At 45.9% G+C, this 14,568-nt stretch overlaps 2 protein-coding genes across 2 annotated transcripts; one reads left to right on the forward strand and one right to left on the reverse strand.

Annotated features, from left to right (window-relative positions):
* The first annotated feature begins 3,076 nt into the window (after positions 1-3,076).
* LOC105686652 lies at positions 3,077-14,527 on the forward strand. Its single transcript, XM_048651841.1, has 17 exons — positions 3,077-3,412; positions 5,469-5,746; positions 5,906-6,068; positions 6,145-6,496; positions 6,588-6,941; positions 7,031-7,191; positions 7,259-7,569; positions 7,648-7,800; positions 8,421-8,717; positions 9,077-9,424; positions 11,679-11,924; positions 11,990-12,152; positions 12,223-12,571; positions 12,665-13,027; positions 13,085-13,248; positions 13,318-13,628; positions 13,727-14,527. Exons 2-17 carry the CDS (start codon positions 5,520-5,522, stop codon positions 13,887-13,889), a joined length of 4,125 nt encoding a protein of 1,374 aa, XP_048507798.1. The 5' UTR covers positions 3,077-3,412; positions 5,469-5,519; the 3' UTR covers positions 13,890-14,527.
* On the reverse strand, positions 7,766-10,554 carry LOC105686177 (G-protein coupled receptor Mth2-like). Its single transcript, XM_012400800.3, has 5 exons — positions 9,519-10,554; positions 9,360-9,438; positions 9,098-9,282; positions 8,829-8,994; positions 7,766-8,730 (listed from the first exon to the last, which is right to left on the reverse strand). The coding sequence occupies exons 1-5, from the start codon at positions 10,288-10,290 to the stop codon at positions 8,385-8,387; spliced, it is 1,548 nt and encodes a 515-aa protein (XP_012256223.2). The 5' UTR covers positions 10,291-10,554; the 3' UTR covers positions 7,766-8,384.
* Positions 14,528-14,568: the final 41 nt, after the last annotated feature.

Consider the following 14,568-nt stretch of genomic DNA (forward strand, 5'->3'; position numbering starts at 1 on the left):
AGATCTTGTTCACACCTCGTAATTGCCCCCTTGATCCACCCGGTCGGCGGCATCCCCTTGCAGTGATTTTTCTGCGAAATTCTTTGTAGCCGTATAAGGAAGTAGATATATAATATACCTCGATAGTTAAATGGTTTGGTGTACACTGAGCGAGTTCAATTCTGTCCCGTTCTGCCAATACTGAAGAATAGGTCTTCGATTCAGAATCAGAGGCACCGGATGTACATGAAAAAATTAAAAAAAAAATCGTATAAACTTTTTTCCATGCATTGCGTTGTTATACATTGTAGAACGGAGACTGACAATTTTTTATAAATTTTTGGGCTCATGATAATTAACACAATCTTTTTATTCGACCTGAAATTATTTAAATTATATCTTTGTATTTACACTTTTCGGATCGATGAATTAGCGATTACTCGATCAATTCCATAGATATATTAATTTGACTTTCAGATTTGGATTCCTCAGCTGATTATACGTGAGATTACTCTTGAAGAACCAAAAAAAAATGCGATTTTTGAGCAAAAGATAAATCATTGTTTTCATTGGGTTTAATAGGCTTTTCTTACGTATTTTGACCTCAGGAATCCGAATCTGAAAGAAAAATTCACCTATCTATAAAATTGACCGAGTTATCGCCAATTTTCAGCTTTTTGGGGTCAAAAATAAAAAATTGATTTTTTACTCTATATTAAAGTAATTTGAGCTCAGGAATCCGAATCCGAAAGAGAAATTGATCTATCTTCAAAAATGACCGAGTTATCCTCATTTTTTCGCATTTTTTGGCATAAATTTGAGGATATCTCGAAGGGAAAAAATCGTAGCTCAATTTGGACAACGGATTCGTGTTCCTGAGGTCAAAATACGTAAGAAAAGTGCCATACGATCGATTTTAAAAAATAAAAATTTTTGGCCAAATTTTGAGATTTTTCCAAGGGGTACCCCTTACGATTTTTTCAAATTTTGGCCCAAAATTTTTATTTTTTAAAATCGATCGTATGGCACTTTTCTTATGTATTTTGACCTCAGGAACACGAATCCGTTGTCCAAAATGAGCTACGATTTTTTCCCTTCGAGATATCTTCAAATTTGTACCAAAAAATGCGAAAAAATGGGGATAACTCGGTCATTATTGAAGATAGATCAATTTTTCTTCCGGATTCAGATTCCTGAGCTCAAATTACATTAATATAGACTAAAAAATCAATTTTTTATTTTTGACCCCAAAAAGCTGAAAATTGGCGATAACTCGGACAATTTTAGAGATAGATCAATTTTTCTTCCAGATTCGGATTCCTGAGGTCAAAATACGTAAGAAAAGCATATTAAACCCAATTAAAAGAATGATTTATTTTTTGCTCAAAAATCGCATTTTTTTTTGGTTCTTCAAGAGCAATCCTACATAAAATCAGGTCAGGAATCCAATTCTGGAAGCCAAAATGATCTACTCGTGCAATCGATCGAGTAATCATCAGTTATTCGCTGTTGCGAACAGAAAAATGAAGACATATAGAATGGTTTCAGTTGTAGACCCACTTTGACTCGTCGCAATCCATGCATGGGTCGAAATATTCGAATTCTTCAATTTACCAACGAGCCCGAGCTTCGCTGGAGTCAGGTAGCCAGGGGCGCGCGGTTTGTTGTGGGGCGTCACCTCTGCTCAGCTCCGAAGGTGACGTCTCACAACAAAGCGCTACGCTTTGACCCCAGTAATATCTGTTGTCCAAATTGAGCTACGAATTTTTCTCATCGAGATATCTCAATTTTTCTGCTCTGAAAAGTGATCAATTGGCGATAACTCGATCATTTCAATAGACAGACCAATATATTTAGCGGATACAAGCACTTCGCGTTACATGTGAACGGAGAATTATGAGATAACTTGAAGCACATGAATCTAGAGTATAACAACGCGAAAATTGAAAGTTGGCGGGCATTACTGGCGTCAGCTAATCGTTTTTGTAATACTGCATTATATTCGATATCACGCGTTTCGAAAATCAATGACATACCAACTTCAAAAGTTCATCGAATTCCTCGTCAGATTTTCCATTCGGTTGTCTCCTGAATCTCCGGTCGTTTCGATCTCCGTCGAATTCAAATCGACGAATGATAGGTACAAGAACTTTGTTTTAACAGTCGATGGAGAGGACGACGTCGCGAAGTTTGTGCGAGGACGCCACTCTACGGACCAATGAAATTCGCTCTCTCTCTCTCGCGCCATCGTCCGAATCCAACGATCCGAATGTTAAATAATATCCGCGAATAATTGAAATTTTTCACGCACTCAAGATTACCGCAAACTATAAACCACGACTGATATCGACCGTAGAGTTTCAATAGATGCGGAATCTTGAGAGTCCAAAAAATTTTCTATAACATTCAATTGTACCAATTTCATCGCTAAAATAAACGTGACACGTACGTAATTCGATTAGATAATCTCATTTCAATAATTACACTGTACACCGAGGATCCGACTCATTGCACAATCTCCTATATACGCGAAAAAAGAAATAAAAAAAAATATTCGTCCGCGCGTCGTGGAAGTTCGGATCTTCTTGAGTACTCGCATCGCAATCGCGATTATTCTTGTTATTATTTTTTAGAGCCGGTACATCAAATGCCGCGGTAGTAATGAAAAAATAACGCGAACGTGGATCGGCGAGGTGCGCCTAACGAGGTAAATTTGGTACCAGTGGGGTTCTATCCATCCATAGCTACGATCGACGACGATTCGGATAATCAGCGTGATTTCGCCGCTCGTTATAATTGGTGAATTATTGCGGCACACTTATTATGAGATACAGAAACGACTGCAGTTACGAGGAGCCGATCGTTTCGCGTGGGTTTTTATCAGCCGTGCATTTATTTGACCTCGATCCGCATCTAAGTAGATCGCCGTTTGAAGAATTTTCCAGTCCGCACGGGTGGCGGGCGGTTCGACCGTATCCGAATCGCGCTGAACGTTATAAAGTAATTGCGCGACTTGACCCCCCAACACCACCCCTCCCCCTCCCCCCCTCCTCCCCCACCTCACCTATATCGGACTTCGGGTATAACAGGCGAGCGTCCGTTCGAAACTTGAAATTTTGACAGCGAGCCTTCGTCTAAGATCCCTCGACGCGAGAAGTTTGAGAAAAAATGTAGTACGAGCCCGAAGTTTTCGGAGTGATTTTTTTATTCAATTTCAATTTTTTTTCAACCGTAATTAATATCCTCGTTAGACCGGACAGTCGCCCGATCGAACCGGAGTTCGAAAAAGGAAGAAAGACGCGGCCAGTGATCCTCGTGTAATTTCAAAAAATTTGACCGAATTTTGATCCTCATCGCGACGCTGGAAGTACAAAAATCTTCAACGGTTCTTGAATCTTCCACAGGGACGATCGTTCTGAGAATGAATTTACAGGTGGGTAAGCGTTATCGAGTAGAATGTTTTTTTGAAATATTTCGAAATTGTCGTCGGAGTGAATCACTATATGGAAAATCATTCGGATCGATCGTTGATATTTTAGCAAACCGTACGTGTACGCGAAACGGGTTCAAACGTCGACGATAATAATATTCGCAATTGCAAACTTCGATTCGGAGCACGAGTTCTTCGTGTGCAACGGGAGTACGACGACCCCTGCAGAAATTTAGCGTAATATCGAGAGAAAAAAGAAAACCAAACGATAATGAGAAATAAAAATTTTCGATCGGACGAACGAGTCAACCGTGATCAAATCGACTTTGCCGAACGCTTTATTCTTGCCAACGATCACCGATCAGCGCTGACAAAAATTAATTAATTAATCGCACACACGATGTCAGGTGATATCCAGCTGCGCCAAGTCGCGCGAACTCTGCAACGCTAACAATTTTTTTGTTAAATTCTGAGGTCGTTCGAGGTCGTCATCGTCATTATTATCGCGGTATATTTGTGAAAATTGTTATTATTTTTTTCGCGCGCCCCCTCAAACGTGGAATGTCTTCGTTCGCCACGACAGTTACAGGTAAATCTAGGATCGAATAAAGTCGTCGGATGACCGTGGCATAGTTTTTCTTTTTCGCTTGTTTCATAATATTTATAGCTCGCTAATAGCAAACACACGCGAAATTAGAATAGAGAAATTTGAATTCGAATCCGACGAATCGAAATCAAAACACCGCGGACACCGTTTTCTCGGTTCCGTTAAAATATGACAGGACTATCTCGATGTCGTCCACGTGCCAATCCGGTCGACCTTCGCGTGGCGAGCACTGTCGCAGATTAGGGCAATGGCGGATTCTAATTAAAGTCTATGGGCCCGGACGGCGGGTGACGGTGCGAAATTTCGTCGAGTCAACGAAATTCGCTTTTTCGATTTCACGCGAGAACGATCTCTTCTTCTTCATCCAGAACTTACGGACGTTCCTTTTTGTGTGTTCTCGTTAATTTGTGCTGTTCTTTTTTTTTTTTTTTCTTCATTTTCAAATTAAGTTTTATTGACTCTTTCGACGGGACGTGTGTCTGACTTATTGACATAATTCACATTCGATCAAGTTTTCTTAATTACGCAACATTCGATCCGTCCATCTGTATTTACCGTAGAAGCCAAGTATAAATCGATTTACGTCCGTCAAGTTTTCTCACTGTCCGACTCTCCTTTAGAACATGAAGTAATTCGAAAGGCTTTTATAGTTTCGATTCTTTTATTTTCCCCTACTTTTTTTCAACAAATCTACCTACACGTAAGTAAAACATCTTTTGAACGGCGATCGATATCATCGTCACTGTTCGGCGTGTGCCGAGTCCGATTCCGTGTTCAAGGGCAAGTTTTCTATGTAAATCCGAAGGCTGAGCTCTTCGAAAAAGAGAAAAAAAAAAAAAAAAAAAACCGTTTTAAGCTCGTAGTACAGCAATCGCACGATAATAAGCATTGTCCGACGTAGAATTATTCGTTCGGAACGAAGTAACGTACAACGGGTTTGTTCGATTTTCAAAATTCGCCGATTAATTCTTCGGATTTTTCTCAAATTCGAGAGAATTTTTTTTTTTTCTACAACCGTAAATTCGTACCGCTGTCCAAAAAAACGCGTTCGCGTTTCACGATTCGTCGAACGGCATTGCTATCTTTTTAAAATTGAAATAACGATACATTCGAGCTGACGAAAAAGGTCAAGGTGAGAATCGCGGTTGCATAATGGTAATCGAAACGTCGATGGATTTTCGAGATGGAGGATCGTGACCCCCTGTACGGCCGGGAAGCGACGTTTTTTTCTTCTTATTTTTTTTTTTTTTTTTTCTTCTCTTCTCTCTTCTTCTTCTCAATCCTTACGGAGTGTAACGACCGCTGGGATCCGCCGATCGAAATTGAAATTCCGCACGGACGGCGATCTCCGCAACTCGAATTACACGTACCAATTAATTTCTCCAGTCGAACGAACTGTTTTACTCGCGCACCTGTCGAACCTACAAAATACCCGCCTGTAATGTATCGCAGATATCTTCGGATAATCGCTTTTGATCCCGCAACGGCGACACGTCGGCGACGATGGCCCACGAACGACCGACTCACTTCTTCCTCCGCGTACACCTGATCCTCGGAACCGTTTGTTACCTGAGCTACGCTCTCCGAGGACACGAGCATCCGTATCACCATCCGGAAGTGACGATTCCTCAGGGACGTTTACGCGGTGAAATTTGGAGCACGCATCGAGGTCGGAACATTTCCGCTTTCCTCGGTATCCCGTACGCCCGACCACCGATCCGAGATCTAAGGTATGAAATATTCCTTGTAAAAAAACCACCTGAAAACCCCCCTCTCGTGATCCGTCATTCGCACAAAAAATAATCATCCCTTCGCCTTCCTATTTTTATCGCCGAAAATGCGATCGCGATGTGAAAAAAAAAAACAAACAAACACTTCACCTTGTCCAGATTCGCGAATCCGATACCTGCCGACGGTTGGAACGGAACACGGCTGGCCACCGAAGAAGGGAATCAGTGTCCCCAGCCAGCGAAAGCTCTGTCGCCCTATCAGGACTACGAACACCTGATCGGAGACGAGGACTGTTTGTATCTGAACGTGTACACCCCTAAGGTCGTTGAACGTCTCTCGATAATTTTCGCCACGGATACCTCCGACCTTTTCCGAAAGTTTTCGTCTCATTTTCCAGACCCCGGGGTGTTCGGGCGCCCTACCAAACTTGCTACCCGTGATGGTCTTCGTCCACGGGGGAGGATATTACGCCTGGAGCGGCAACTCCAACGAAACCGGCCCGGGTTTCCTCCTCGACAAAGACGTGGTCCTCGTAACGTTCAATTATCGTTTGGGTCTGTTGGGATTTTTGAGCACCGGGGACGCGGCCGCCTCCGGAAACTGGGGCCTCAAGGATCAGGTGATGGCCCTTAGGTGGGTGCGGGGGAACATCGAGAGTTTCGGGGGTGATCCGGGACGGGTGACTTTGTTCGGTGAGAGCGCGGGGGCCGCCTCCGTTCACCTGTTGACGATGTCCGACTCGACTATAGGTGAGATTGTCGACGCGCGAAACTAACGAAGGATCTCCCAAGAAAAAGAAAAAAAAACACAACACTCGAATCCGACGTTTGTTCGAAACAGGACTATTTCACCGATACATCGTACAGAGCGGTTCGGCTTTCTCCAAATGGGCGTATCGGCCCCGCGTCACCTACAAGGAGCAGTCGTTCAGGGTCGGCGAGGTCTTCGACTGTCCCACCGAATCGTCCCGGCGTATGATCGACTGTCTCCGCAAAGTCGATTGGAGGGAGGTGACCGGTGCAAATTTGGGATATTCGGTATGGCGAATAGCCGCCTGGGGTCCGACGGACGAGCCGAAAATCGAAGGTGCTTTTCTCACCGACAGTCCCTCGAATTTGATCGCCGACAAGAAGACCAGAGATCTGCCTTGGCTCGTCGGTGTCTGCAGAGACGAAGGACTGATATCCCTATCACGTGAGTAGCCCAGACCCGTCGCGTCTCCGACGCTCGAATCGATCGACTGACGCATTTTTTTTCTCCGTTCTTCTCATTTCGAACCCGAGGATTTTACCAAAACCCGGCGTTGTTCGAACTGTTCGCCCTGAATTTGGACGACAATCTTGCGGAAGGTTTGTCGCTGGTTTATCAAGCGGACTCCGGCGTCAGTTGGGTAAAAGCTATAAAGTCACGTTACCTGAACGATTCGATGGAAAATTTAACCCAGGTAATTGGCGCGACAAAAATTTTATCCAAACCGTTCACCTCGTTGTAACCGAGCGTTTCTTTCACAGATACTACCCACGATGACCGATCTCTTCGGCGACGTGATGTTCAACCATCCGACCTACACCGCCGTCCAACGACAATATTCCGTCGCTCGGAATCCCGCCTATTTGTACTCGTTCGAGCACCGAGGTGTCTTGAGCTTCAGCTACGTCTTCGGCGGATCCTTGTTGGACTTCGGTGTTTCGCACAGCGACGACCTCCTCTATCTGTTTCCGGACATAGCCAGATTTTCCGGGCTGAACAAAACGTTCGGCGTAAACGATTACGAAATGATGAACGGGATGGTCGAACTGTGGACCTCCTTCGCAACCAACGGGTGAGATGGACGAAAATCTTCGATCCTCGTGTCGAGTGGGTCACCCGATTAGTTTTTCACGTGTAATCGTATTTTCAGGACGCCCACGGCCTCCGCGCTGAACGGTCAAGAATGGCCACCCTACTCGTCGGAAAGAAACTATCTCCAAATAGGCGACGACGCCGACGCGGGTCTCAAGGTTCGCCGTTCCCTTTTCCAAGATTCGGACATTTTTTTGGACTGGTCTCAGTAGCTCATGATCAATAAAGAACGTTCCTCCGACTCGTTTCCATCGTTACCGTCGTATCCCAGTTCCTTTTTCAGATCTCCGAATAAATTGCAAAATCACTTCGAGGGTGAAGTCCGTCTGTAACTTTGGTAGGGAAAATTTAGTTTGAAAATAAGTGGGGATTTTTGAACAGTCGATGAGAAAGTAAGGCCGAAAAATAAAGGCGTTTGACACAGAATAAGTGAAAATAATTTCCCTGGTCAATTTTTTTTTTTTACAAAAATTTTCTTAAAACGTTACGATTCAGCGTAACTCGATCTTACAGACGAAGAATTAGTGATAAAAGATTTATTTATCGCGTTGCGCAAAAGTGAACTGCATCTTGATCTACTTTGTAAATAACGTCGTTATCGTTGCAAAGATAGTAACAAATCTTCCTGTAAAAAACCTCGTCCGCTGACCGGTGTGTGTGAAGATTATCGTCGCGGAAACAACGTAATAGCTTCAACCGCAGCCGGTCGTTTATAATCTAGCTACGCGTAAGCTTGTTCAGGGCGAACGGACGAGGTTCGAGTTGCAGATGGTCGATCCTGTGTCCCCGTTCAATTCATATCGAAGATTTTTTTATTTCTCTGAGGGCTAGCAACTCGTCGCCGTCGGGATTCGACGAGGGGCCAGCGAAGCTGTCGTTGGTGGAACCCGATTTCGAGGTGCTCTTGCTACCGGCGAAAACGCAGCCTTCGCGGGTCACTTGGACACCGGTAAACCAATTCTTCAACGACGTCCAGATTCTTCGTTTGCAGACGAATATTACGAATATGAGGAGACCCTGGAGGGCGTTTATCATGTCGGTGACGTACCAGATGTACTGGAGATTCTCGTATGCCGAGGAAATCACCTCCGTCGACCAGGTGATGCCCATCACCACGAATAGCTTCAGGTACAAACCGAACCTGTCGGGGAAGAGAGTAGCGAAAAATTTGTCGGTATTGAAAAATCGGGGCAGCGAGGTGGAAACCGAACGACGGGCTCGAAGTCGAGAGAGACTCACCAAATTCTCTTATCGTCGTGTCGTTGACTGTCCGCGCTGGCGAGGTGAAGTCTCGTTTGCCGGTTGTGTTGGATCATTTTTATCGAAGTTGCGAAAAAAAAGCAAACGTTACAGGCGATCGTCACGCCCATCGGCCCGTAAAAATACAAACCTCCGGCGTATCTGGCTGCAACGTTTTCGAGAAAAAGAGAAAAAAAAAAAAAATATGAGCCACGCACGATTTATGCGAGTCGCCGAAAATAATTCAGGGGAATACAGATTCGTATTACCAAACCAGCAAGCGTTCTCCAGAAATCCTGGTCGCACGATCCAGTCCGGCATATCCGGAGTAAATTCCATGCCGATGCAAACAGCGGTCAAAACGGTGGGACAACCCCAGGCGTAAACGGAGTACAGCAAGAAACGACGGTTTCTGAATCGGTTGTAGTTCGTTCCACGGATCACTTCGGACCCCCTGAGGAGCGACGAAAAGCGTTAGGTTTTCGGCACGAACAGCGATTTTCGCGGGATCCCGAAATATTTCTCACTCACCCGAATCTCCTCCACATGTCGAAGCACATGACGTTCAACCAGAAGGAACTGGCCAGGAATGAAAAGTAGATCGTGTATCCTGAAACCGAAAGGTGGCTAAAAATTTAGGCAAAAAAAAAACAAAAAAAAACAAAAAAAATATTTTTTCGATCAGCGTACCGACGAACAAACAAAAAGCACCGGCGCTGTAGTCAATCGGTTTTATTCCATCGGTGACCACGGAAACGTACATGAGTACGAGGCAGTAGAGGTAGCACCTGAGCGTCGCCCCGTAAAGATTTTTCAGTTCGTTCAGAACGGAGTAGACCAGTATCGTGGCGATCAAAAACGGCACGGAAATCAGGGCGCCTACGTAATTCGCGGTTCTGTCCGGCGGCGATTCGAAATCCTGCTGCAACGCGCACACTTCCGGCGTGTAATTCGAACTGTCGTCGATCCGTCTGAAGCAGTAATTGCCAAAATCGATCAACTGCAGGTCCCTTGCGAGTTCGGGGAGAAGGAGCGAACCGTTCCCGAGTAGGTAATATCTGTCCGAAGCGTACGCTTCCGGCTCCAGAAAGTAGGCTTCCGCATCTTTGCACGGGTACCACCGAACGATTTGAAACCTCTCGTCCAGGGGTTCGCTGCCACCCTCCGGGTCGACCGTCGGGTCCGTCGAGTGGACTTCCGGTATCCCGTCGAGATTATCGGCGTCCTCGTTTTCCGGCGAACGTGTGTCGTTGGCCGCCGTCGCGTTTTTCGGCGGGCAGATCGCCAGGCAAGGTTTCACGTCGCAGGAGCACTTGGATTCGATCTCTCCGATATCCGCGGAATCCCCGAGGCAAATTTTCTCGCCGAGAATCCCCCCGGAAGCGTACAACGAGAGGAGGATGACGAAGAAAAACGAAACTCTGACGACCGAGAAACAGCCGATGGAAATTACGACGGCCATTCCTCTCGACTGTCATCGATTCACTGACGAGTGGTACACTACGTAACGAAGAACTATCTTTATAAATAAACTTTTGCGGTTCGCGTTCATGGTGGAAATCGTCGCGTTTGAACACGTCGCCTCGATTTCTCGCACGATCGTACGAGAGTACGAATGACCGGCGAGAATGATGTTGCACGGAATAATTAACGAGTAGGGTGTGTACGGTGTACGAGCGAATGAATTACACGCGCGCCAAGAACCGATGACGAACACTCGAAATGAGACTGCGATGAGACGAGCTCAGATTACGCGCGACCCTGAGGTCGCTGATATGAAAAATTCTGCTCGTGATTCGTTCGGCCGTCTCGCAGAGGGAAGCGCTCTTTGAATTCTATCGGTTTTGTTTTTTTTGTTTTTCATATTCTTATTTTTAAAGCAGGAGGTGATATTTATTTTCTCACCGATTCTTTAAAAATTGCGTGTTTACCATGAGATTGTTGAAAAAGAAAAAAATTGATAATGTGCTTACACCGAGGAAATTTTTACGCTCAATCCTTCTACATTTTGCGATTTCCAAACTGCCCAACGTACTCCGGGTCATCTCGATGCATGAAATGACCAGCGAGCAGTCCAAGACCTGAACTGATCGAAAAACGTGCGAGATGAATTTGACTGAAGAAAAAAAAAAAAATGGCCGATTCGAAGGACGCGAAAAGACCCATGCGTCGGATGATCGTATCAAAGCTGTTAGATCATCGAATATCAAAGCCACACTGTGGTTATTGCACGAGATATTATTCCATTCGACTGGGAATACATCTTTTTCTTTTCTCAGGTTGTCCATAGACTCCGGCTGCTATTATTCACTCGTTCCTCTTTTGTTGGTCTTCAGAAGGGACAAACAAGTTATCTCAACAAACGGATTGCAGACGCTGATACGGACGAATCGTACCGCTTCAAAGGAGGTGCTTTTCACGTGACCGGCACATCTTTCTTTCGGCCTCTGATCGGCTTTGACATTTTTTCCATTCATCTTCTTCGTGGATCTCGTTTATCCGACGGAATTTCTTGGGAAATTCACGAGTACGTGGTCGTCGAACCATTTTAACAAATGTTTGCGATCCGGAGTGATTGTTTCGTCAAAACTGTAACGAGGTACTACTCGACTATCGACTCCGTAATACCGTTGTTTATTTTTACTCAGGCAAACGAATACTCGGCTACCACCTGTATCTACCGTAAGCACCGGGTATAAATCGATCTCTTCCCATTTCCTGCCACCAATCGCTTCCCGAACTTCAATCGAAATGGGGGTAATCTCTGCCTCCACCCCCTACCTCGACAAGTGACGTAATCTCCCGTCCCCATAATTTTACCATGACTCTCCGTGCTCGTGTGTAAATTTTTTGGAACGTTCATTTTTTTAATTTCTCGGGGACGATGGCTTACGATCCGCTCGGATACTTGGTCCTCTCGTGCGTACTGGTAGCCGTTTCGTCGACGAGTTTCGGGCAGCAAGAAGAATGCGATCATCCGGAAGTGACGATTCCCCAGGGGCATTTACGTGGCAAAACTAGCACGACGTTTCTGGGACGTAATATTTCAGCCTTCCTCGGAATCCCCTACGCGCGACCACCGATCGGAGAACTCAGGTACGTGCGCGCGAACGTCGCGAATCCGACGGAGCGAATCGAGCGACAATTTTTTTCTGCTTCAGATTCGCGAATCCCGTGCCGGCTGATCGTTGGGACGGTACGTTGGACGCCACCGAGGAAGCGAGCGAATGTCCTCAGCCAGGGGCGGGTCTGACGACGAGGGAAAATTTCTCCGTCACCGTTGGTAACGAGGACTGCTTGTATCTGAACGTGTACACGCCGCAGGTCGTTGATTTTCGTCGAAACGTCTCCTCGATTCCTGAGATCGATCCTCGCTAAGTTTACGCTTCCCCAGATCCCGGCTTCCCGCGCGTCTTCGACTCCGCTTCCCGTGATGTTCTTCGTCCACGGGGGAGGATTTTACGTCTGGAGCAGCGCGACGAACGCCACCGGTCCGGATTACCTCCTCGACAAGGACGTGGTCCTCGTCACTCTCAACTATCGCTTGGGACTTCTGGGATTTTTGAGCACCGGGGATCCCGTCGCCTCCGGGAATTGGGGTCTTAAAGATCAAGAGTTGGCCTTGCGCTGGGTGCAGAGGAACATCGAGAGTTTCGGGGGTGATCCGAATCGGGTGACGATATTCGGCGAAAGCGCGGGCGGCGCTTCCGTTCATCTGTTGGCCCTCTCGAAGTCCACGACCGGTAACAATACCGTTATCGTTATTCCCATTCAGATTCGAAAGCACCGAAAAAAAACCTCAAAAATGTGAGCGTTGTCCCCGTCCCCAAATTCAGGTCTTTTCCATCGTTACATAACGCAAAGCGGGACCGCTTCGGCTCCGTGGGCTTACCGACCGCGAAACGCGTACAAGGAACAGGCTTTCGGACTCGGAAGGATTTTCAACTGTTCCACAGCCACCTCGGAATCTCTGATCTCTTGCCTGAGGGCGATAAATTTTTCGGACATCACGATCGCCGGGAATACCTTGCTGGGTTTTCCCCGTTGGCGAATCGTCAGATGGGGTCCGACCGACGAACCGGAAACGGAGGGCGCGTTTCTCACCGAGGATCCCGACGATCTGATAGCCGGTGGACGCGGACAGGATCTACCGTGGCTCGTCGGTGTTTGCGCGGACGAAGGACTCGTCGTTACTTCGCGTGAGTATCCCGCCGGCACTCCTCGACGTTCGTGAATCGATTTTTTGCAAATTTCAGGCTTTTACTGGGACGACGAGTCGCTTCGATCGTTCCTACGAGATTTCGACACGAATATAGCCGAAATTTTACACGCCACTTATCAAAGGGACTCCGGGGCCGCGTTGGCCAAAGAAATAAGGTCGAAGTACTTCCGGAACGATCTGTCCGGCAATGAAACCGAGGTGGGCGAAAATCGAATCGATTGAATTCGAACGCGCGAATAATGATTCTCGAAAAATTTTTACCGACAGTTATTGTCCCCCCTGACCGACGTCATCGGCGACGGAATGTTCGCTTATCCGACTTACCGAGACGTTCGACGGCGATTCGAATTCGCGAAGAGTCCGATTTACGCTTACTCCTTCGACTACCGAGGTGCCCTCAGCTACAGCTTCGTATTCGGCGGGGTCTTGTTGAATTTCGGTGTTTCGCACTGCGACGATCTGATGTATCTTTTTCCGAATCACGGAAGATTCGCCGGACTCGACGACACGATGAGTCGAAAAGATCACCGGTTCACGAGGACGATGGTCGACCTGTGGACGTCGTTTGCGACGCATGGGCAAGTTGTCGAAATTTTTTCCATCTTCGAACCGTCGCGTCGGAATTGCGATCGATCGCGTCCCTCGAACGGATGAACAAAATTTTCTGTCGTTTCAGGACACCGTCGGCTCCTGCTTTGCACGGGCAAAAATGGCCCACCTGGTCGCAGAAAAGAAGCGGCTATCTCAAAATAGGCAATGACAGCGATACCGCACTGAAAGTTCGGCATCGCTTGTTCGAGGATCGACTACCTTTGTGGTCTGTTTTCAAATATCTTTAGAACCGTAAAGGTGCGAACCGAACAGTAAAACGAGATGTGAACACGGACGACGTTCGAATCACCTTCGAATAAATTCGGAAGCTTTTTCGCCGTTCTTTGCTTTGATTTCAGGATTTACAAGTTTTATGTTAACGTCATTTTCTTTAATCACGAACTAAGGAAAGTAAATAAATTTGTGCAACAAAATTCAACAAACTCGATCAGGGATTGTTTCCAAAAATGTTCAAATTATAGGACGTATCGCGTCGTTGACTTCGTCCTCATTTTCTGACTTGTTTTTTTTTTTTTTGGTTTCTCACCGGTGAAAAATCATGCGAAGGAAAAAATATTGGACGAGTAGATTCCGACGGTGGTTGATAGGGTCTGTGCGGTGACGTGACAATATTATTTCAAATTATTTTGACAGGCTGCGCATTTATATCTCAAACGTTTACTGAAAAAACTTGCTTATTTATTTTCGACAATACGACGGAATACCGATGTTGATTTCGATGGTAAACAAATATTTTGTCCAATAGCTGACGGTCCGTTTGGTCCAAACGTTAATTTAGGACCCTACCCTTTTTCCGTCCTTTATACCGACGTGAGTCATTTTGAAAAAAAAAAAAAAGAAAAAACTTTGGCATTACGACCGAATTTCTAGTAATCAGCTAATCGCTAATTACACGTGTATATGTGA

The sequence above is a fragment of the Athalia rosae genome, chromosome 3, assembly GCF_917208135.1.
Source record: "Athalia rosae chromosome 3, iyAthRosa1.1, whole genome shotgun sequence".
Lineage (NCBI taxonomy): Eukaryota > Metazoa > Arthropoda > Insecta > Hymenoptera > Athaliidae > Athalia > Athalia rosae.